The sequence below is a fragment of the Narcine bancroftii genome, chromosome 3 (genome assembly GCF_036971445.1).
Source record: "Narcine bancroftii isolate sNarBan1 chromosome 3, sNarBan1.hap1, whole genome shotgun sequence".
Classification (NCBI taxonomy): Eukaryota; Metazoa; Chordata; class Chondrichthyes; order Torpediniformes; family Narcinidae; genus Narcine; species Narcine bancroftii.
Window position 1 is genome coordinate 251,956,502 of NC_091471.1, and position 22,849 is coordinate 251,979,350.

The 22,849-nt window shown below is 44.5% G+C and overlaps 1 protein-coding gene across 1 annotated transcript in view; it reads right to left on the bottom strand.

Moving 5' to 3' along the window:
• Positions 1–22,849, bottom strand: part of atp13a1 (ATPase 13A1) — a 114,072-nt gene that overhangs the window by 13,572 nt on the left and 77,651 nt on the right. Inside the window, exons 16-20 of the mRNA XM_069927574.1 lie at positions 22,670–22,795; positions 21,458–21,566; positions 17,078–17,274; positions 8,680–8,776; positions 2,293–2,471 (exon numbers count right to left, since the gene is read on the bottom strand). Of these exons, the coding sequence (XP_069783675.1) occupies positions 2,293–2,471; positions 8,680–8,776; positions 17,078–17,274; positions 21,458–21,566; positions 22,670–22,795 (708 nt within the window). The remainder of the gene's footprint in view (positions 1–2,292; positions 2,472–8,679; positions 8,777–17,077; positions 17,275–21,457; positions 21,567–22,669; positions 22,796–22,849) is intronic.

The window sequence follows — 22,849 nt, forward strand, 5'->3', positions numbered from 1 at the left end:
CTCACCTTTCCTCTCATCATGTCCAATTAACACCTTTTGTCTGTTGATCTGGACTCCTCCCCTCCCATTCTTCCCCTTTCCTCTCCCCGGTCTTCAGTCAGACACCTGCCTGCTTTTTGCTTAGACCTTGAAGAAGGGCTCAGGCCTGAAACGTCAATGATATATCTTGACCTCCTATGGACACTGTGAGACTGGCTGAGTTCTTCCAGCATTTTGTTTTAAGACATACAGCACACTAACAGGCACTTCTGGTCGACAAGCCTGTGCCACCCAAACACACCCAATTAACCTACGTTTTAAAGGGTGAGAGGAAACCAAAGCACCCAGAGGAAACCCACACAGACACAGGGAGAAGAAGCAAACTCCTTACAGAATCGTGGGATTCGAGCCCCGGTCCCAGTCACTGGCGGCATAACCGCATTGTGCTAACCGTGCTGCCCATTCCTGTGTGTTTTTACTTTTTTATTTCCCCCCCCCCCCACCACCAAAACTGATTCCCTAAGCATTCAATCTCATCTGCACAAGACTGCTCTTGGAATTGATCACCCACTGCTTCATTAGGGAATCTACAGAACACTGAAGCTAACCAGAAGCTGAACGTAGGGCCCAAGTGCTGCCCCTCTGATATCATTCCCGCACAGCCACTGCAAGACAGGAAGACTTTTGCACTGATGTTCAGTGTCTTGTAGCACTAAATGCGTTCATACATTGTGTTATCTGACAAGGAACATTCATCCAGAACCCTCAATGAAAGCCAAGACTTCTTTCCGGCTCCAGGGGAAAGGAAGCCCTAATGGAGCTACAACCATGTCTCCAAGCCAAAACAAGCTGCTCACTGCTCAACAAAATTGGCAGGAACCTGCAAAACCTGGCCCAAATGTGCAGACCTGGGGTTTCGATGCTGCTGATGCCATCATCCCTCTGTACCACGGAAGACTGGCAGGGGGAGGTGTCCAAACCAACAAAAGATGTTCGTTAGATATGAGGAAAGGTGAGAATTGATTTTGGCTCTAGGCTCTGCGTTAGGCAACTAAGGGAAAAGGAGAGAGCAAGCATGCATGCTGGGGAAAAGGTGAAGGGGGGGGGGGTGGTGGGGGTTTAATTAAAACCAGAGAAGTCAGTGTTAATGCCATCCAGTTGGAGGGTGCCCAGACGGAAAATTAGGTGTTGTTCCTTCAATTTGTGGGTGGTCTCAGTCTGGCAGTGCATGAGACCATGGACAGACATGGCAGCAAGGGAATAGACCTGAAACTGGCAGAGTTCCTCCAGCATTTGTGTGTGTTTTTACTACAATCACAGAAGCTGCACACTTTCATGTTTCAATCCAGGATTGCAACTCTTTGAGTCTTTCAACTTGCTACCTGTACCCTCACCACCACACTCTCACACTTGTGGCCTTGAAACTTGTTCAAATTCACGAGGGTAGGATTAGTGGAAAACTTTATCAGAAAACCATTCTATCAGAGGATACCTGGAAGCTGAGATACGTCAGACTGTTTACTGCCTTAACAATGTATTCCAGTATAGATCTGTTAATGCAAGAGCTTGGAAACTAGACAAAAGGGATATGACTGGTCTGCATGTCTGAGTATCACTGCTCAAGGAATAAAAAGATCAAGTAAGAACATTTTTACAACACCCAGAGGCAGACTTGGACAGTTAGAATTCCAGGTGAACCTCATGCAGTGAATACATCAGGCATGCAGAACTTGCAGATTTTACAAAGCAAAATGAATGAACCCGTACGTGTCACCTGAAATTCTCATGTAGGCTACCGACCAATTTCTCACCTATTGGGTGTGCTGGCCCGTGTTATGGTGTCAAAGGTCAGAAAAGCCAATGTGGGGAGAATAAATAATAAAAGCTAAACTGATCTAATTATTTATCTAATTTCAGTAAAACCCCCAGTATCCGGCACCTAGAGGGATTGATAGATGCAGGATAATGAATTTTCCGGTTGCTTGAGATTGGATGGATTAGTGAAATGACTGTTAGAGGATGCCAATTTTAAACCTCCATATTTATTACCTATTTATTTCCCGCATTTTTTTTGTTAGTTAATTGAGGCTGCCAGTTGCTTGAATTCCAGATAATGTATTTCAATTTGGAGAACAAAAGTTGTTGCAAAGTTTAGCACAATAAAAAAAAACTTTCTGAACACCAATTAAAAAAACTCTCCTTAGTGAATCAAAAAAAGTCAAAATCTCAGTTTACAGATATCAGATGGCAAGACCACGTCAAGGTCTGGACACAATGAATCAAGCCCACGTTGTCAGGTGCTCCATTACTAACCCGGTGCTGGGCAAACTGTTCCTCCCGGTGGGACATTAACCGCTGCCTTGCTCCTCTGGAGTTCAGTTTCATGTTGCTGCCTGCATTAGAAGCAAAGGACTTCCCATCGTTGATCCAATCTTTTGTCTTCCTTTTCTTGTCCGGAATTCGTTCGGGAGTGTTGGCGAGCAAGGCCACTCCTGCATCAAAAAAAATCAAATGAAATCCTGAACAGTGTGCAATCTCCACTGCCTGGAGCAAGTCTACCTCACATTGGTGGAGAGCTTGTCTGACTCTGGGTAAGAGGAAGCCAACACATGAAACAGCCATGCCTATCACAAAGTCGCAGGATCGATTGTTAATCTGGGCTCTCAGATGAGTAGAACCTCGGGAATAAAATTAAAAGCATTCACTCTAGTGATACTAATGGCTAAAAAAAAAGGCATTGTTGATTTAGGGAAACTCAAAGAAGGTTAACATAAACCAGAACAGCTGACAAGACACCTTCCTGATTGACAAACAACTTTTTTTAAAGACTTCATTTACTGTGCAAATATTAGCCTCAAGTCATTACCTTGTCATTAGTCAGGAAAGTACAGCAACACCTACACTTCCTAAGGAGGTTGAGGGCATGGCTGCCGGCTCCTATCTTGACAACTTTTTACAAGAGCACAATTGACAGTGTCCTGTCTGGCTGTGTTGTGTGGGTCGGTAGCTGATGTGCTGGTCCGGAAGTCGATACAGAGGATCGTCAAAATGGCTGAGAAGATCACAGGGGTCTTTCGTTCCTCTATTGATGATTTACTGGGAGTGTTGCTTAAATAGACCTCAAAGAATTTGAGGAACCCTTCCATCCATCACACGGTACCTTTGACCTACCATCATCTGGAAGAAGATATAGGAGCATCAAAATCAAGACTACCAGGCTGGGAAGTAGCTTCTTCCCACAGACTATGTGATTGATGAACTTGAATTGAAATGACGTGGCATAAAAACAGGAAAATGGAATCCAACTGAAGATCAAACATGATGTGGTGGCACACCATTAGGCAGGCAAACCGGTCCCGCATGTCATGCACGCGGCGGGGCAGCCAGCCAAAGTGGCGCCGTTGGGGGTTTCTTCCTGACCTCAGCATCAGGCTTAGAAGACCGCACTTGGCGGCCCATGTGATACTCTGGTGGCGTCAGGGCCCACAGTGTGGTTCTCAGCCAGGTCCGGGCTGGGAGTATAAGACCAGCCAAGCAGACATCAATAAATCAGTTTTGTTCACTGAACTCAACCCGTTTGGTTGTGGAGTTATTCAGTAAGCAGAGTAGCCATCGCTACATTGGTGACCCTGGCAGGTTCAAACACCTTTGAACCCAATATGAACGACGCTTCGATCAACGCTATAGCCATCAAGTTCCTGACTTTTGGGTTCAGGAGCCTGAGACCTGGTTCAGCCACACAGAGGCTCAGTTTCACCTATGCCAGATTTCATCAAATACAACCAAGTTTTATCATGTGATCGACGTCCTGGACCAGGCCACCGCCAAACGAGTGCTGCACCTCGTTCAGCACCCTCCCGCGGAAGATAAGTACAGGACCATCAAGCGGGTGCTCACTGGCTCCCTCGGCCTCTCCAGGCGCCAGAACGCCGCTCGGATGCTGCACCTCGACGCCTTGGGAGACAGAACTCCAATCGCGTTGATGGATGAGATGCTCACACTCATGGGCAATCACACCGACTGCCCACTCTTCAAGCATATCATCCTCTACCATATGCCTGAAGACATCCGGCTGTTACTGTCCCAGGAGAGCTTTGACAACCCTAGGAAGGTCGCTCAAAAAGCTCAGGAGCTATGGCTCGAACGATTCCCGGAGGCCTCAGCAGTCGAACTGGTTACGAGTCCCGGGCATGACCACTCCAAGCCTTCCTCTCGCCCTGCGAAGGAACACTCAAAGAGCATAGCCAGAAGCAAGCCATCCACTTCAGGCCTCTGCTTCTTCCACCAGCGCAAGGCTCGGAAGTGCCGTCAGCCCTGTTCGTTCCAGGGAAACAAGCAGGCCAGTCGCTGTTAATGGCTACGGCAGCTGGCCAAGAACAAAGCCTTCTCTACCTGCGAGATGCAATCAGTGGCTGATGCTTCCCCGTCGACACCGGGGCCCAGATCAGCGCCATCCTGGCCACAGCCATTGAGTCCCGGATCCGGCCTCGAGGACCTCCACTCCCTGCAGCCAATTCGACGGAGATCCAAGCGTATGGTAACAAGACCGTCCACTTCCAGCTTGGCCAGCAGAAGTTCTTGTGGAGGTTCATCGTTTCGTCCCTCCGAACCTCCATCGACTTCCACCTCGCCCACGGGCTCTTGGTCGACCCCCGAGGTAGGCGACTTGTCGATGTCCGTATCTTCCAATTCGTTCGCCTCAATGCCTCCCACACAGAGCAGCCACAAATGGCCACGGTCAGTGCACCCAAGGACGAGTTCCAGCGCATCCTGGACGAGTTCCCATCCCTCCTCAAGCCGCAGTTCTCTGCTGCCTCACCATGCCACGGGGTGTTTCATTATATTCCCACCCAAGGCCCACCTGTTCATGCCAAGGCATGCCAGCTCCCACTGGATAAGCTCCAGATAGCGAAAGAGGAGTTGTCGCATCTGCAGGAGCTAGGGATCATTCGACACTCCAACAGTCCTTGGGCCTCGCTGCTCCACCTGGTCCCAAAAACTTCTGGTGGCTGGTGCCCCTGTGGAGATTATCGATGTCTTAGCGACACGACAGTACCTGACCGTTACCAGATCCCTCACATTCAGGACTTTACGGCCATCCTGCATGGTGCGAGGGTGTTCTCCAAGGTCGACCTGGTGCGCGGGTATCATCAAATCCCAGTGCACCCTGAGCACATCCCCAAAACAGCCATCATCAGCCCTTTTGTTTTGTTTGAATTTTTAAGCATGCCAATCAGGCTCAAGAACGCTGCCCAGACCTTCCAACACCTCATGGATACGCTGGGCAGGGATTTGAACTTTGTGTTTATCTATCTGGACGATATTCTTGTCGCCAGCAGAGACCGGGCACAACACAAGTCTCACCTGCGCACCTTCTTCTCCTGACTGGCCGACTTCAGCCTAACGATCAACCTGGCCAAATGCCAGTTTGGGAAAGAGTCCATGCAGTTCCTGGGCCATACTATCACGGCCAAAGGAGCTACACCTGCTGCTACGAAGGTTGCTTCAGTCAGGAAGTTCACACACCCGGACAACCTCAAGGGGCTACAGGAGTTCGCGGGTATGGTCAACTTCTATAGCCCATTTATTCCAGGCGCTGCATGCAGCCGCTCTGCGCCCTCTTCGCGGCCAAGAACAAGACACTCGCCTGGACTCCAGAGGCCAGCAGGGCATTCGAAGTCACGAAAGGTGCCCTCGTGAAGGCTACCTTGCTCGTCCACCCACGCACCAACCTTCATATGGCACTCTCTGTCGATGCCTCCGTCACCGGTGCTGTCCTGGACAGTAACGGACAGTGGAAACCACTGGCATTATTCAGCCGACTTCTTCGTCCGCCAGAGCGCAAATATAGTGCTTTCGACCGCAAGTTGCTGGGCATGTACCTCGTTGTGCGACATTTTTGTTATTTCTTGGAGGGGAGGCCTTTCACCATTTTTACCGACCACAAACCCTTTATTCAGGTGCTCGCTATGGCTAGAGATCCCTGGTCAGCCCGCCAACAGTGTCATCCGTCCTTTGTGTCGGAGTTCACCACCGACATTTGGCACAAGGTGGGGAAAGACAACGTGGTCGCCGACACGCTCTCCTGACTGGCCATTTGCTTGCCGACACCTGGCTTAGACTATGACCAGCTTGCCCAGGATCAGAAGTCCAATGAAGAGACGCAGACCTTCAGGACTGCCATCGCGGGCCTGCGGTTCCAGGACCTCCTGACTCCTCTTGGTGACGATGCCGTCCTGTGCAATGTCTCCATGGGCACCCCATGACCAGTGGTTCCCCAGCAGTGGCACAGGCAAGTCTTCCACCATATCCACCCACCCTCTTTCCCACCCTCCCATCAGGTCCATGCTTCGTATGGTGGCAGAACGCTTCGTCTGGCACAGGCTTCGAAAGCAGATTGCAGACTGGGCCAGGACCTGCGCCCATTGCCAGCTTTCCAAGGTACACAATCACACCAGAGCACCCGTGATGGATTTCGAACAAATCCGAGAACACTTCAGCCACATACATGTGGACATTGTTGGCCCCTTACCCATTTTCCGAGGTAACCGTTACCTTTTCATGGTGGTAGACCACACCACTCGCTGGCCAGAGGCGATTCCGATGCCAGATGCCTCCACGGACTCCTGCTCCCGAGAACTTTTGACCGGTTGGGTTGCCCAGTTCAGCATCCCAACCCACCTCACCAGCAACCGAGGTGTGCAGTTCACCTCCTGCTCTGGGCACAGCTCGCCAACAGGCTGGGAATTGAGCTGCATCACACAAAGGCCTATCACCCACAGGCCAATGGACTGGTCGAGCGATTGCACCGCCACCTTAAGTCGGCACTTATGACCCGCCTCACCGGCCCCGACTGGGTGGATAAGCTGCCTTGGGTTCTTGGGTTCTCCTGGGCATCCACTCAACACCCAAAGAAGACCTGCAGGCGTCATCAGCCGAGCTGGTCTACGGTGCACCACTAGCCCTGCCCGGTGAGTTTATCAATGCACCTCACAGCCCTCAACTGTCACTGCACAGTTTACTTCCCCACCTCCGGGCCCAGTTGGACTCCTTCACACCACCACTGGGGGGCACACGGACCTCCTACGTCCCCAGCGAGCTGTATTCCGCAGAATATGTTTTTATCAGGTGAGGCCCATCCACTGCACCCCTTCAAAAAACGTACAAAGGGTCGTACAGAGTCATCCAGCATTCAGGATCCACCTTCACACTGGATATTGGTGGTAAGAGGGAACTGTTTACTGTGAACAGATTAAAACCAGCATGCCTCAACGCCAATGAGCCAGTGGTCACGGTGCAGCCCAAGAAGTGAGGCCACCAGTTCTGGAGGGGGGGGGGGGGGGGTGCTGTGTGGCAGCACGCCATTAGGCAGGCGAACTGGCCCCACATTGTCACGCTCGCGCGGGACAGCCGGCCAAAATAGCACCGCATGGCATCAGGGCCCACAGCACGGTTCTCAGCCAGGTCCGGGCTGGGAGCTTAAGACCAGCCAGGCAGACCTCAATAAATCAGTTTTGCTCACTGTTCTCAACCCGTTTGGTTGTGGAGTTATTCAGTAAGTAGAGTAGCCGTCACTACAGAGCAGACTTCAGGATCAGAATGGGCTTCTCACATTCCTCTGATTGGAGCACAATAACCACATTCAATACAGAACAAGTCACTAAATACTGAGGTTGTAGGAATTTAGAGGAAGATGTATCTACATCGAGTGCACAGAAGCAATATCAGAGGAAGATAAAATGTCAGCCAAATACAACAAGGCAGAAAATATTTTCAAAAATTGAGTTTACTTAGGTGATAGTAATGAAGCCGAATAAAATCAGCCTGGAGGCCTGCAGGTTAGAAAACTGACAGAAAACACAGGATAGTTTTCAGAGGACTTTACAAGATATAGGAGCAGCAGAAGGCCTAACGGCCCATCGAGTCTGCTCCGCAATTCTAACCATGAGCTGATCCTTCCTCCCACTCAGCCTCACTCCCCGAAACCCTTGATGCCCTGACTAATCAAATACCTGTCAATCTCTGCCTTAAATACACCCAACGACCTCGCCTCCACAGCCGCCCGTGGAAAAAGGTTTCAGACTCACAACCCTCTGACTAAATAAATTTTTCCGCAACTCTGTTTTAAATTGACGCCCTTTTATTCTGAAGTTATGCCCTCTTGTCCTAGGACCATGGGAAACATCCTTGCCACATCTACTCTGTCCAGGCCTTTCAGCATTTGAAATGCCTCTATGAGGACCCCCTCATTCTTCTGTATTCCAACGAGTACAGTCCAAGAGCCAACAAAAGTTCCTCATCTCCTAACCTTTCATTCCTGCTATCATTCTAGTAAAACTTCGCTGATCCCTTTCCAATGCCAGCACGCCTTTTTTTTTCAAATAAGGCACCCAAAACTGTACAAGAGAGGTATCACAAGAGTCTCAACATTATATCCCTGTAGTTACGTTACATGCTATTCCTCTAGAAGTGAATGCCAACATTCCATTTGTCTTCATCACCACCATTTCAACCTGGAGGTTGGCCTTTAGGGTACGAGGATTCCCAAGTCCCCATGCACCTCGGAATTTTGAATTTTCTACTCATCTAAATAATAGTCTGCCTGACTTGATGGGATACTTCAATTTGATAGCCAGCACTTCTGCATTCAGTGCTCAAAATATAGCATCATTTTCATTCAGCACAAATGCATCAACTTACCAACATCAGCATGCTTCAAGGCTCCCACATCATTGGTTCCATCACCACACATCAATGTGGTGTAACCCAGACTTTTAAAGCTGGTAATGACAAACTCCTGCGGAGAGAAGGTGAAGCCATTTTGTCACAACCTGTTGAATGAAACAAATCTGCACTTGAGACAAGTGACAGGCAGAAATGGTTTCACAAGGGGACATCAAAACAGGGAGGCCATCTTAACTGGTGTTGAAACAAGCTCATTTCTTTATAAAGAGGTAATTAAAATTCAGGGCTGTTGGATAGATTGGTGGTGGACTCGCAGGTAGTGAGAGTCAGAAGTTTCTTTTAACATGAATACAATGAGTGCTTGTTACAATAAAACAACTTTCTCATGTGTGGCCACTGAAATGGTTTGAATTATAATTCAAATAAGCCTTGTGAATCACTGGCCTTTGTCTCTTTTTCTTCTCTTTGGCTTGGCTTCGCGGACGAAGATTTATGGAGGGGGTAAAAAGTCCACGTCAGCTGCAGACTCGTTTGTGGCTGACAAGTCCGATGCGGGACAGGCAGACACGATTGCAGCGGTTGCAGGGGAAAATTGGTTGGTTGGGGATGGGTGTTGGGTTTTTCCTCCTTTGCCTTTTGTCAGTGAGGTAGGCTCTGCGGTCTTCTTCAAAGGAGGTTGCTGCCCGCTAAACTGTGAGGCGCCAAGATGCACGGTTTGAGGCGATATCAGCCCACTGGCGGTGGTCAATGTGGCAGGCACCAAGAGATTTCTTTAGGCAGTCCTTGTACCTTTTCTTTGGTGCACCTCTGTCACGGTGGCCAGTGGAGAGCTCGCCATATAACACGATCTTGGGAAGGCGATGGTCCTCCATTCTGGAGACGTGACCCATCCAGCGCAGCTGGATCTTCAGCAGCGTGGACTCGATGCTGTCGACCTCTGCCATCTTGAGTACTTCGACGTTAGGGATGTAAGCGCTCCAATGGATGTTGAGGATGGAGCGGAGACAACGCTGGTGGAAGCGTTCTAGGAGCCGTAGGTGGTGCCGGTAGAGGACCCATGATTCGGAGCCACACACACAATCAGCATTGCCCCAGTTTAAAAGTTCTGTGCTCAAATTCATCTATCCTTATCTCTAACCCAGTGGTTTTCAAACTTTTATTCCCCACTCACAAACCACTTGAGCACCCTTGTATCCTGGCTTTATCCTCTGCCAATAGGTGCTCTGTGGTTAGTAAGGGATTTCTTTTTTAAAATCTTTTTATTTTTCACACTATGAACCATATCAATCAAAATACACACAAACATTTCCCTCTTGAATGTACACAGTGGCATTTTCTCCCCTTTTTCCCCCTACATTCTCTCCCCCCTTTCCCATGCCCCTCCAAACATTCAACATATACAATACAATAAAAATATTAAACAATGTCATCACACAATGAAAATAAACAAGAAAATTGTGTCATCTACTTTTACACACTGGATCAGGTCATTTTGTCTTCTTCTCATTTTATAATTTTAGGGGGTGGAGGTCCATGCCGCGGTAAGCCCTCTCTGTTGTGTTCCATGTACGGTTCCCAAATTTGTTCAAATAATGTGACTTTATTTTTTAAATTATATGTTATTTTTTCCAATGGAATACATTTATTCATTTCCATGTACCATTGCTGTATTCTCAGGCTCTCTTCTGATTTCCAAGTTGACATTGTACATTTTTTTGCTACTGCTAAGGCAATCATAATAAATCTTTTATGCGCTTCATCCAGTTTGAGGCCAAATTCTTTACTTCTTATATTACTTAGAAGAAAGAACTCTGGATTTTTTGGTATGTTGCTTTTTGTGATTGTATTTAATATCTGATTTAGATCTTCCCAAAACTTTTTCACTTTCTCACATGCCCAAATTGCATGTACTGTTTGTTGTTCCTGTTTCCTTCTTACAGCGAAAACATCTATCTGATACTATTGGGTCCCATTTATTTAACTTTTGGGGCGTGATATATAGCCTGTGTAACCAATTGTATTGTATCATGCGTAACCTCGTGTTTATTATATTTCTCATAGTTCCAGAGCATAACTTTTGCCATATTTCATTTTTTATCTTTATGTTTAAATCTTTTTCTCACTTTTGTTTGGGTTTATAGCTTATTTCATCATTTTCCTTCTCTTGCAGCTTGATGTACAGGTTTGTTATAAATCTTTTTATTACCGTTGTTTCTGTAATCACATATTCAAAGCTGCTTCCTTCTGGTAATCTCAGTCTGCTTCCCAATTTGTCCTTTAAGTAGGTTTTCAGTTGGTGGTATGCAAACATTGTACCATGAATTATTCCATATTTGTACTTCATTTGTTCAAATGTTAATAAATTATTTCCCAAAAAACAATTTTTTATTCTTTTAATTCCTTTTCTCTCCCATTCTCTAAAGGAAAGGTTATCTATTGTGAAAGGGAATAGTTGATTTTGTGTCAATAATAATTTTGGTAGTTGGTAATTTGTTTTTTTTCCTTTCTACGTTAATCTTCTTCCATGTGTTGAGTAAATGGTACAGTTCTGGTGAACTTCTATATTGCACCAGTTTTTCATCCCACTTATAAAGTATATGTTGTGGTACCTTCTCCCCTATTTTATCTAGCTCTAATCTGGTCCAATCTGGTTTTTCCCTTGTTTGATAAAAATCTCAGATACCTTAATTGTGCTGCTCTATAATAATTTTTAAAGTTTGGTAACTGCAAACCACCTTGTTTGTACCATTCTGTTAATTTAGCTAGCGCTATCCGCGGTTTCCCCCCCTTTTCATAAGAATTTCCTTATTATTCTCTTTAGTTCATTGAAGAATTTCTCTGTTAAGGGAATTGGTAACGATAGAAATAGGTATTGTATCCTTGGGAAGACATTCATTTTAATACAATTTACCCTCCCTATCAATGTTAGTGGCAAATCTTTCCAATGTTCTAAGTCATCCTGTAATTTCTTCATTAATGGTTGATAATTTAATTTGTATAGGTGGCCTAAATTATTATCTAATCTAATACCTAGGTATCGGATTGCTTGTGTTTGCCATTTAAATGGTGATTCTTCTTTAAACTCTGAGTAATCAGCATTATTCATTGGCATCACTTCACTTTTATTTGTGTTGATCTACCCCGATATTTCTCCATATTCCTTCAATTTTTTATTGGTATTTCTGGTTCTGTTAAGTACACTATGATGTCCATCTGCAAATAAACTGATTTTATATTCCTTCTCTTTTATTTTTATCCCTTTTATTTTATTTTCTGATTTTATCAGTTTTGCCAATGGTTCTATGCTAAAGCGAACAGTGAGGGAGATAGTGGGCATCCCTGCCTAGTTGACCGACAATTTAAATTGGTTCGATACATATCCATTTACTGTCACCTTCGCCAACAGTTCATTATACAACGCTTTAATCCAATTAATATATTTTTCTGGTAGGTTGAACCTCTGTAATACTTTGAATAAATAATTCCATTCTACCCTATCAAAGGCTTTCTCTGCGTCTAAAGCAACAGCCACTATTGGTATCTTATTTCCTTGTACTACATGGATTAAGTTAATGAACTTACAGACATTGTCCGTTGTTGGTCTTTTCTTAATAAATCCCGTTTCATCTTGTTTTACTATATTTGGTACACAGTCAGCCAATCTGTTTGCTAATAGTTTTGCTATTATCTTATAATCTGAATTAAGTAGAGATATTAGTCTATACGATGCTGGTGTTAGTGGATCTTTCCCCATCTTTGGTATTACTGTAATTATTGCTGTTTTACATGAATCTGGCAAGTTTTGTGTTTCTTCTATCTGGTTCATTACTTTCAGGAGAGAAGGAATTGATAACTCTTTAACTGTTTTATAGAATTCTATTGGGAGTCCATCTTCTCCAGGTGTTTATTGTTTGGTAGCTTTTTTAATATATTCTGTATTTCCTCTATTTCAAATGGTTTTATCGATTTGTTTTGCTCCTCTTGCAATTTCGGTAGTTTGATTTTAGCTAAAAACTCACGGATTCTGTCTTCTTTCCCTTCGTTCTCAGTTCGGTATAATTGTTCATAGAATTCCTTAAAGTTTTCATTGATCTCGGTTGGGTTATATGTAATTTGTTTGTCCTTTTTCCTTGATGCCAATACAGTTCTTTTAGCTTGTTCTGTTTTAAATTGCCAGGCTAGTACTTTGTGCGTTTTTTTCTCCTAGCTCGTAATACTTCTGCTTTATTCTCATTATGTTCTTCTCCACCTTGTACGTTCGTAATGTTTCGTATTTTATTTTTTTGTCCGCCAATTCTCTTTTTTGTTGTATCTTCCCTTGTTGCTAGTTCTTTTTCTGTACTTACTATTTCCCTTTCCAGCTGTTCTATTTCCCGATTGTAGTCCTTTTTCATCATAGTTACATAACTTATTATCTGTCCTCTGATGAAGGCTTTCATTGTATCCCATAATATAAATTTGTCTTTCACTGATTCCGTATTTATTTCAAAGTACATTTTAATTTGGCGTTCAATAAATTCTCTAAATTCCTGTCTTTTAAGTAGCATGGAGTTTAATCTCCATCTATATGTTCTTGGTGGGATATCCTCCAGTTCTATTGCTAATAACAGGGGTAAATGATCAGATAACAATCTAGCTTTATATTCCTTTTTCCAAACTCTCCCTTGGATATGGGCTGACAACAGGAACAGGTCAATCCTTGAGTATGTTTTATGTGTACTCAAATAATATGAGTATTCCTTCTGCTTTGGGTGTTGTCTCCTCCATATATCCAAAAATTGCATTTCCTGCATTGATTCAACCATAAATTTGGCTACTTTGTTCTTTCTGCTAGTCTTTTGTCCAGTTTTATCCAACTTTGGGTCCAAATTAAGGTTAAAATCCCCTCCTATCAATATATTTCCCTGCATATCTACAATCTTCAAAAAAATAATCTGACACTTTATCATTACATGCCTCCCTTCTGGATCTATTAATTGGTACTTTTTTTATTGATTAATATAGCTACATCTCTGGCTTTTGAATTATATGATGCTGCCGTTACATGCCCTACCCAGTCTCTCCTTAATTTATTATGTTCTACTTCAGTTAGATGCGTTTCCTGCACAAATGCTAAATCTATTTTTTTCTTTTTTCAGTAAAATTAATAGCCACTTCCTTTTGATTTGGTTATGTATTCCATTAATATTTATAGTCATATTGTTCAACATGGCCATCTCATACTCTGTTTACACCTCATTTCCACTTCCTCACCACCACCTTTCCCCTTTTCCCCATTTTCATCTCAGTTTTCCCTTTTTGAACTCAATGTAATGACAACACTTCTAAAACATAAAATACTTCAACAACTCCCACATCTAAAATTCCCTTAACTGCAAGTGTCCCCCCCCCCCCTCTATGAGTCACCCCTTGACCCTTGCCAGGCAACCACAACTCCCCTCTCCATTTGGATTGCGAACCCGCTCGCAAGCGTCAACTGATTTCGCAGTGACTGTTATTATCTCCCATCCAACCCCCTCCAGAAAAGACTTTTATCTTCACATTTAAACAAAGCTCAACCTCTTCTTTTTTCCCCCTCTCCCTTACTTCCCTTTTCTTTCCTTCTTTAGTTCTTACTTGTATATTATTTTTACATCTTTATTTGTAGTTTGTCATCGTTCTTCGTTCTTGTTACATCTCTTCATCTCTCTTTCTGTCCTGCAGGCGTTCTGCAAATTCTAGTGCTTTCTCCGGATCCTAGAACAGTCTGTTTTGCTTCCCCGGAATAATTATTTTAAGGACTGCTGGATATCTCAACATAAATTTATAGCCTTTTATCCATAGGATTGATTTTGCTGTGTTAAACTCCTTCCTCTTCTTTAGGAGTTCAAAACGTATGTCTGGGTTAAAAAGAAAATTTTGCCCCTTGTACTCCAATGGTTTTTTGTTTTCTCTAATTTTATTCCTTGCCCTCTCCGATATATCTTTTCTTGTCGTGTATCTCAGAAATTTTACTAAAACGGATCTTGGTTTTTGTTGTGACTGTGGTTTTGGGGCTAATGTTCTGTGTGCCCTTTCTATTTCTATTCCTTCCTGCATTTCTGTCATTTCCAGGACTTTTGGGATCCATTCTTTTATAAATTCTTTCATATTTTTGCCTTCTTCATCTTCCTTTAGGCCCACTATCTTTATATTGTTTTGCCTACGGAAGTTTTCCATTATATCCATCTTCTGAGCTAACAGCTCTTGTGACTAACTTTTTTGTCACTTTTTTCCAATTTTCTTCTTAAGTCATTCACTTCCATTTCTACAGCCATTTCTCGTTCTTCCACATTTTCTAATCTTTTCCCTATTTCTGTCATGACCAGCTCTATTCTACTCACTTTTTCATTTCACTAAATTCTAATGTCAACCATTCTTTTAATGCTCTCATTTGTTCTTGAAACTTTTTAAAATCTATGTTCTGTCCATCTATTTTACCTTTCTATTTCTCTGTGCAGAGCTTGGTGTTCTTCTTCTGTGTCTGCTCTTGGGTTTGTGTCTTCTACTTCTCTTCCTTGTATCTGTGTCTCTTCTGACTTTCTTGTTGAGCTACTTGCCTCAATTTGTTGGGTTTTTTTGCATGGCTTCTTGTTGTTGGTCCTCTTCTTCTGGGCTAGTTATCTGTTGGGCTTCCTGTTGCTGTTTTTCTTTCTTATCACTCCCTTTCCCCTTGCTTTCCTCTTCTTCCAGCTGAGAGCCCTGCTGTCGGGCATCTCTCAGCTGGTCGCGCTGTTTAAGTTCACTCCACAGCTGGGCCCCCCTCCCGTCGGTGTTTTCCTTTTCCTTGTTGTGCGCATTGCGCATGCGCACTTCTGTTTGGCTCAGTGAGACATTTTTGCAGTCCTGCGGTCAGGAGGTCACGACCCTGCGGGGTCTCCAGTAACCTCAGGGAGAGGGCTCCTCTGTCCACGGTGGCTCCCTGCCTCTTCATGCAGGTATGGCCTTCTTTCTCTTCCGGCATCTTTCCTTTTTTTCTCTGTTGTTTTTGGTTATTCCTTCTTAGGTGGCATTTTCTTTCTTTTCTCCACACCTTTATCTTTTATTTGTTGTGTTTTGTGTTTCTTGTGCTTTGCGTTTTCTTCACTTTATTTCTTCTTTTCTGGAGAGGGCTGGTATTCTCCTACCGGCCACTACTCCATCACGTGACTCCTCCCCCTAGTAAGGGATTTCTTAAGGTGGTATGTGAGTGGGGGAAAAAAAGAGGTTGAGAACCACTGCTCTAACTTCCTTAAGGCCACATGCCTTAAGCTACGTAGAATCCAACAGCAAACCTCCTTTAAAAAGCTTGACCTGGCTTAATGTTCAGTTAGACACCCAAGTACATTTACATACATCCAAACACAGTAACTCACCAACTAAGATGCACTTGAGGTGGGAAAGGGCTGAGAAGAGGGGCAGCAATGATGAAATGTCATAATCACTAAATTTGGCTGTAAAGGTCAGAAATAAAAACACCTTGCCCTAGTCACAGTCTCCAGAGTGACTAATAAAAATATTTGGGAGGACCAGTTATTACGAGAGAACATTAATGTTTAGCTTTTTATTAAAAAAAAATACACTGATTATTCATTCAGGTAGAATCTAGACAACATTTTACAGAAACATATTTGAGTGTCCCATCTGGCTGCATCATTGTGTGGTATGGGAGCTGCAAAGCATTGGACATGACATCAATACAGAGGATCACCAAAACAATCAAGAACAGCACTGGGGTCTCCCTTTCTCTGATGACCACATTCTAATTTTTTTTAAAAACAGACACCCAACACAGGTCCTTCTGGCCCATGAGCTCATGCGACCAATATTCCCCAATTAACCTACAACTCCCGTACATTTTGAAAGGTGGGATGAAAGCGGAGCACCTAGAGACATGGGGAAGAACGTGCACACTCCTCACAAACAGCGCTGGATTTGAATTCGGGTCACTGGCGTTGAAATAGCTTTACGTAAATAGGGCTCAAAGAGTTATTGAGTACCCTTTCCATACAACCCACAGTATCTTTGGCCTTCTACCAACAAGAAGGTGGTACAGGGGCATCAAAATCAGGATGCCACACTGCGGAATAGCTCTTCCCGCAGGAGGTGAGATTGATGAACAGTATCCTGTAACTGAGTAAATAATTCCATATTATTTATACATTTTTTTTAAATTACTTCTTTATCTATATATGTGATTACTAGGTGGTGTATATTGTGTACGTGTGCATCATGGTCCAGGGAAACACTGTTTTGGCTGGTTGCATACATACAGCCAAATGGTAATGAACATGAACTTGACGAATAGTGCTGCTCTAGTCTCCCCTTGGCTGAGTGTCAAACATCTGTGAATTACTTGGTATGTTCTTGTACTCAAGACATTATGCTAGCACAAAGTTTCATTGTAAAGTCTAACCTTCTGTTTTGGAGCAACCCGGGCAAACACCTGGACGTGAGGCATAAGCTTCATCAGAAATGGCTCGTCCATTGTACTCAAGTGATTAAGACCTTCTCCAGTCATACACAAGTCATAATCCTTGGTCAGGGTTCCAGATGGTGTAATCATGGGAACAATAACTGTGCCATCGATGGACTCCCACTGCCATTCAGCATCTGAAGGGTGAGTAATGAACAAGCATTTACAAATATAAACAGTACTTTACATATGTTCCTTCAATAATGTTCACTGGGAAATTTTCCCAAGTTTTTAATGCTGCTTTTTACACAGAAGCTTCTTCCATGTTCTGAATTTATTCTGAGAAGTGGCAGCATCTAGTTTCCACACAGATCAGTCCTTCCCACCCAAAGCTCCATGGTGCAGTGTTGTGCAGCCACGCCTGCCATTTAGCACTCATGGTCTGTTTAAGAGGTTGCTGCACCTGCCATGTCCAGTACTGCACAATGTTATCAACTCAGCCCTTACCCACATCTCCTTCATTTCCCACACATCTGCTCTGGTTCCCTCTGCCCCTAGATGTAACAAAATCAGGATTCCCCTTGTCCTCACCTACCACCCCACCAGCCTTTGTATCCAACACATTTCTATCATCTACAACATGATCCCACCATTCTTTTGGAAAGGATTCTTAGAGATAGGATCTATGGACATTTAGAGAATAATGGAGTGATCAGGGGCAGTAAATTTGCTTTGTGAAGGGCAGATTATGTCTCACAAGCTTCATAGAGTTCTTTGAAGTGACCAGACATATTGATGTGGGTAGTGTGGTGGATGTGGTCTACATTGACTTTGGAAAGGCATGTGACAAGGTTCCACATGGTAGGCTTATTCATAAAGTCAGAAAGCATGGGATCCAGGGAAGCTTGGCCGTGTGGATTCAGAATTGCCTTGCCTGTATAAAACAGAGTTGTAGAGGAAGTAGTACATTCAGAGGATTGTGTCTAGTGGAGTCCCTCAAGGATCGGTTCTGGGACCTCTGCTTTTCGTGATTTTTATTTACGACTTGGATAAGGGGGTTTGCAGACGACAGAAAGGTTGGTAGTGCTGTGAATAATGTAAAGGATTGTAGAAGATTGCAGAGGATGCAGAGCTTGGCTGAGAAGTGGCAGATGGAGTACAATTTAAAATGCGAGGTGCTCCACCTTGGAAGGGCAAACTCCAAGGCAGAATACAAAGTTAATGGCCAGATTCTTGGTCGTGTGGAAGAACAGAGAGATCTGGGAGTCCATGTCCCCAGATCCCTGAAAGTTGCCTCACAGGTTGACGGGGTGGTGAAGAAAGCTTATGGGGTGTTAGCTTTCATAAGTGGAAAGAGCCATGAGGAAATTATGCATCTCTACAAAACTCTGATTAGACCACACAAAGTGTCCAGTTCTGATCACCTCATTATATGAAAGATGTGGAAGGATTGGAAAAGGTGCAGAGGAGATTTACCAGGATGATACCTGGTTTAGAGAGTGTGCATTATGAACCGAGATGAAAGGAACTAGGTCTTTGCTCTTTGGAGAGGAGAGGAGATATGATAGAGGTATTATACAAGATATGAAGAGGAGAAAGATGGAGATATTCTGCCATTACCTTCATGAATATGCCCTGGCCGGCTCTTCTCGGCGGGGGGGGGGGAAGGGTCAGCAGCTGAGCGCTGTGCTCCGCTGCCTAACATGAATATAATGCCACTGCAAGTGGTGGGTTGATGATATCATGGTGATGTTGTCAGCTTGCAATTCATCTCTCTCTCCCCTCTCTCTCCATGACTCCCTTCGGACAGGGGCAGCTGGCAGGGGCCATCAGGGGGGAGCTGGGGCAGGGTGTGACAGCCTTGCTGGCACCGGGCCATTTCAGTCTTCAGGGCCACTTCTCGGCGCCAGCGGCTTGATATGTAGCAGAGCAATATCCATAATTCGCCTTGCAGTCGGAACCATTCTGGGAAATGCAGAGCAGTTATAGGTGTGTGTGGGATTATGGGTAACATAGTCAGCCATTGCTTGGTGCATATGTAAAGTGTCACGGCACCAGTAGTCATGCTTCCTGAACACTGCATCAATGCCATAGCCGGCTCTAGGCTGAAAGGGGACATCGGAGAAGGCTTTTCTGGACCTGCATGAAAAGGTAAGACATACCTTTACATTCAGCTTTTAAGCTGGCCTCCATGAGGAGGCTGACTATGAAAAGGCCTAGAGAGGCCTTCCCAGGGCACCACTGCTCAATACAAGAGGGCATGATTTTAAGGTAATCGGTGGGAAGTTCAAAGGAGATATTAGAGGAAGGTTTTTTTTTAAAACCCAGAGAGTGGTTGGTGTGTGGAATGCTCAACCTGGGTCAGTGGTGGAGGCAGGTACATTGGTGAATTTCAAGAGACGACTAGACAAGCACATGGAGGAATTTAAAATGGAGGCAGGGTCTAAATGTTGGCCCAACAGTGTATTCTATGTTCTCCCCTTCTCTGTCTTCCGTCGGGACCACTTCCCTCCATGACTCCCTTGTTGTCTCATCCCTTCCCATGAATCACCCCCTTGGCACATTTTCCTGTGACCACTGGAGATACTCTAATTGTGCCCACACCTCCTCCCTCACCGCCATTCAGGGCCCCAAACAGTCTTTCCAGGTAAAGTAACATTTCACTTGTAAATCTGCAGGAGTCATCTACTGCATCAGGTGCTCCCGCTGTGGCCTTTTCTACATCACAGACCCTGGACACAGACTAGGAAATCACTTTGCTGAGCACCTTCGCTCTGGACACACCAATGATAGGGAGCTCCCAGTGGCCAACCATTTCAATTCTGCCCCCCATGCGCTGACATGTCTGTCCATGGACTCATGTACATCAAACCAAGGCCACCCGTAAATTGGAGGAGCAACACCTGGGCACTCTGCAACTTTGAACTTCTCTGGTTTCTGCTAGCTGATTCCCCGTTCTCCCTCTCTTCTCCATCCCTCTGTCTTCTTCCCTCCTGCTCTCCACTCCCTTCCCTCTCCATTCACAGAGCCATCCCCCTCCCCATTTGCTTGTGTGCCTTCCTTCCCTTATCCACCTATTACCTCCTTCCTGTGGGCCTGTGCTCCTCCCCCAGCCCTCCCCTCCCATGTTTATTCAGCCGCCTGCCAAAATTTTGCCCACATCTTAATGAAGAGCTCAAGCCCGCAACATTAGTTATGTATCTTTATGCTTACTATACAAAATACGCTGTTTGGCCTGCTGAGATTCTCCAGCTTTGTGTTTTTACTTCAATCACAGCACCTGCAGACTTTCATGTTTCACTGATGTCATCACAGACCCATTCATCAGAACAGAGCAAAACAGAATGCACATGAATATTTTGTTTCTAGACTAAATGCTTCTTAAATAAGGACAGACATGACTTGGAACAAATTGGAATTTCACCAATGATCCCTGCAAATTAGCATGTGCAGAATGCCCATAATTGGCAAAAGTCTAACTAGAAATTCTGTCAGAGTACAAAGTACTAGTTTTGTTAATTTTCTCCTTTTAAAAAAAAAATAAGCCATCTGTTTTCCAACAAGGCAACACTTTACTGTTGAGTAAACTATGTGATATAATACCATCAAAATCTTTCATTATTCCATAGTGCTTACTGCTAAAAACATTTACAAACAATGCAAGGACAAATCAGGAATCATCAGGAAATTGTGATCTTCTGCATATCTTGGATAATTCAATTCACCTAAAATGCAAGTAAATTCAAACTCACAGCTCCCCAAGCTCGTGGATCTAATACTGTCATTTACATTGTTCTTGCTGTCGGCAGTTTTAACTGCATTCCCAATCTATGCCACTAGAGGCCATGTTCTACCTTTTTATTGAATGTCCAACATTTTATAACATAATATTGGGACAACATCTACTGAAGTTTAATGCCACAATCAAGGATCAATGGATGTACTCCAAGAGCTCCCAGTTCCTCTCCACTTCCTGCTATACGTAGTGCATGGTGCTGCCACATTAGTGCTGACCAAGTGCTTCATCTCACATTTGTCTAGATTGAACTAGACATGCTCTCATTAATTTCCAATAAACAATAGTATTTTTTTTTATTTAAATTTAGACACAGCATGGTAAATGGGCTCTTTCGGCTCTCACGGCCATGCCATCCAATTAACCTACAACCCCCAATATGTTTTGAAGGGTGGGAGGAGCACCTGGAAGAAATCCACGCAGACACAAGGAGAATGTACAACTTCTTGGCAGCAGATTCGAAGCCCAGTCCTGATTGCTGGCGCTGTAGCAGTGTTGAGCTAACCGCCACAGTAATTGTGCCACCCCACTTTGGAGTTGCTTTGAAGAAAACACAAGCAGGCTTATTCAGGCAAGGCCTTTACCTTTATCATGTGGTGCTCGGAGGACGAGAGTGTGTGCCTTCTGGATGAAGTGGAGCTCTCGGGCCACATGGCAAGCTGTTAGCGGGTTATCGCCAGTGATCATAACTACCTGCAGAAAGCCAGAGAAACAGAACCAAGTGAAGGATGGGAACAATTGAAAGGATGGGGTGAGGGGAGAATAGAGGGAATGAAGGAGAACTTTCAGGGGAGTATATGCTTCAGGAGAGGTATGGTGTGGGAGGGGGAGGGGGAGGGAGGGTGCTGAATGACAGAAGACATACAGGGTGAAGAGGGCAAGGCAGAAATCACAAGATACAAGAGCAAAAGTAGGCCAATCAGCCTGTCAGGTCTGCCGTTTAATCAAGAGCAATCCTTATCACTCAGCCCCACTCCCTGGCCTTCCCCCCACAATCAGCCCCTGACTAATCAAATACCTGTCAATTTCGGTCTTATATACACCCAATGACCTCACTTCCACAGCCACCTGTGGCAATGAATTCCTCAGACTCACGACCCTCTGGCTTAAGAAATTTCTTTTCATTTCTGTTTTAAATTTGACGTCCTTTTATCCTGAAATTGTGGTCTCTTGTTCTAGACTCCTCCACCACGGGAAACAACTTTGCCACATCTACTCTGTCCAGGCCTTTCAGCATTCAAAATGTCTCTATGAAGTTCCCTCCACTTCTCCCACACCCTTCCTTCTGTACTGCAACAAGTATAGTCCAAGAGATAGCAAACGTTTCTCATTCCTGGTATAATTCTCGTAAATCTTCTCTGAACTCTCTCCAATGCTAGCACATCCTTTATCCAATAAGGTGCCTAAAATTGTACACAGTACTCAAAGGGGATGGATTGAATGTTAGAATGATGGAAGGGTAGAAACATTGGGACAACCATCCCCAACTTAGAGAAGGAGTTACCAAACCCAAGAATATGATGAGTAAAATCTAACCACAGAAAGGGCAAATTAATCTGATTAACTTGTAATTAGAGCCATGGTCACATTCAACGTACTCATGCCACCAACACATCAATGTCTAAAAACTGCTCATCACAATTCAGAGATTTGAATGCTGCTTTGATGATCAGATCACAACTGCTGCCACGATATTTGCTTCTAACATCAGGCTCTGAAAACTCTTGAAGGCTGCAAACTCGCCCCATTGCGCAAGAGATCTCCGGGGAGACTGCACCATGTAGCCGTGTACTTACCCGATGCGACGCGTTCTGGATCTCTCTAATGACTACTTTTGAATCACTCTTGAGAGGGCAAGACACAACCATGAAACCAGCAAATTTCAGGTTTGATTCCAAATCCTCACGGGTTGTTTCTCGTACCTGGAAAGTGTGAAAGAGAATGAACAACAGATCGAGCCAAAAAAAATATCACTG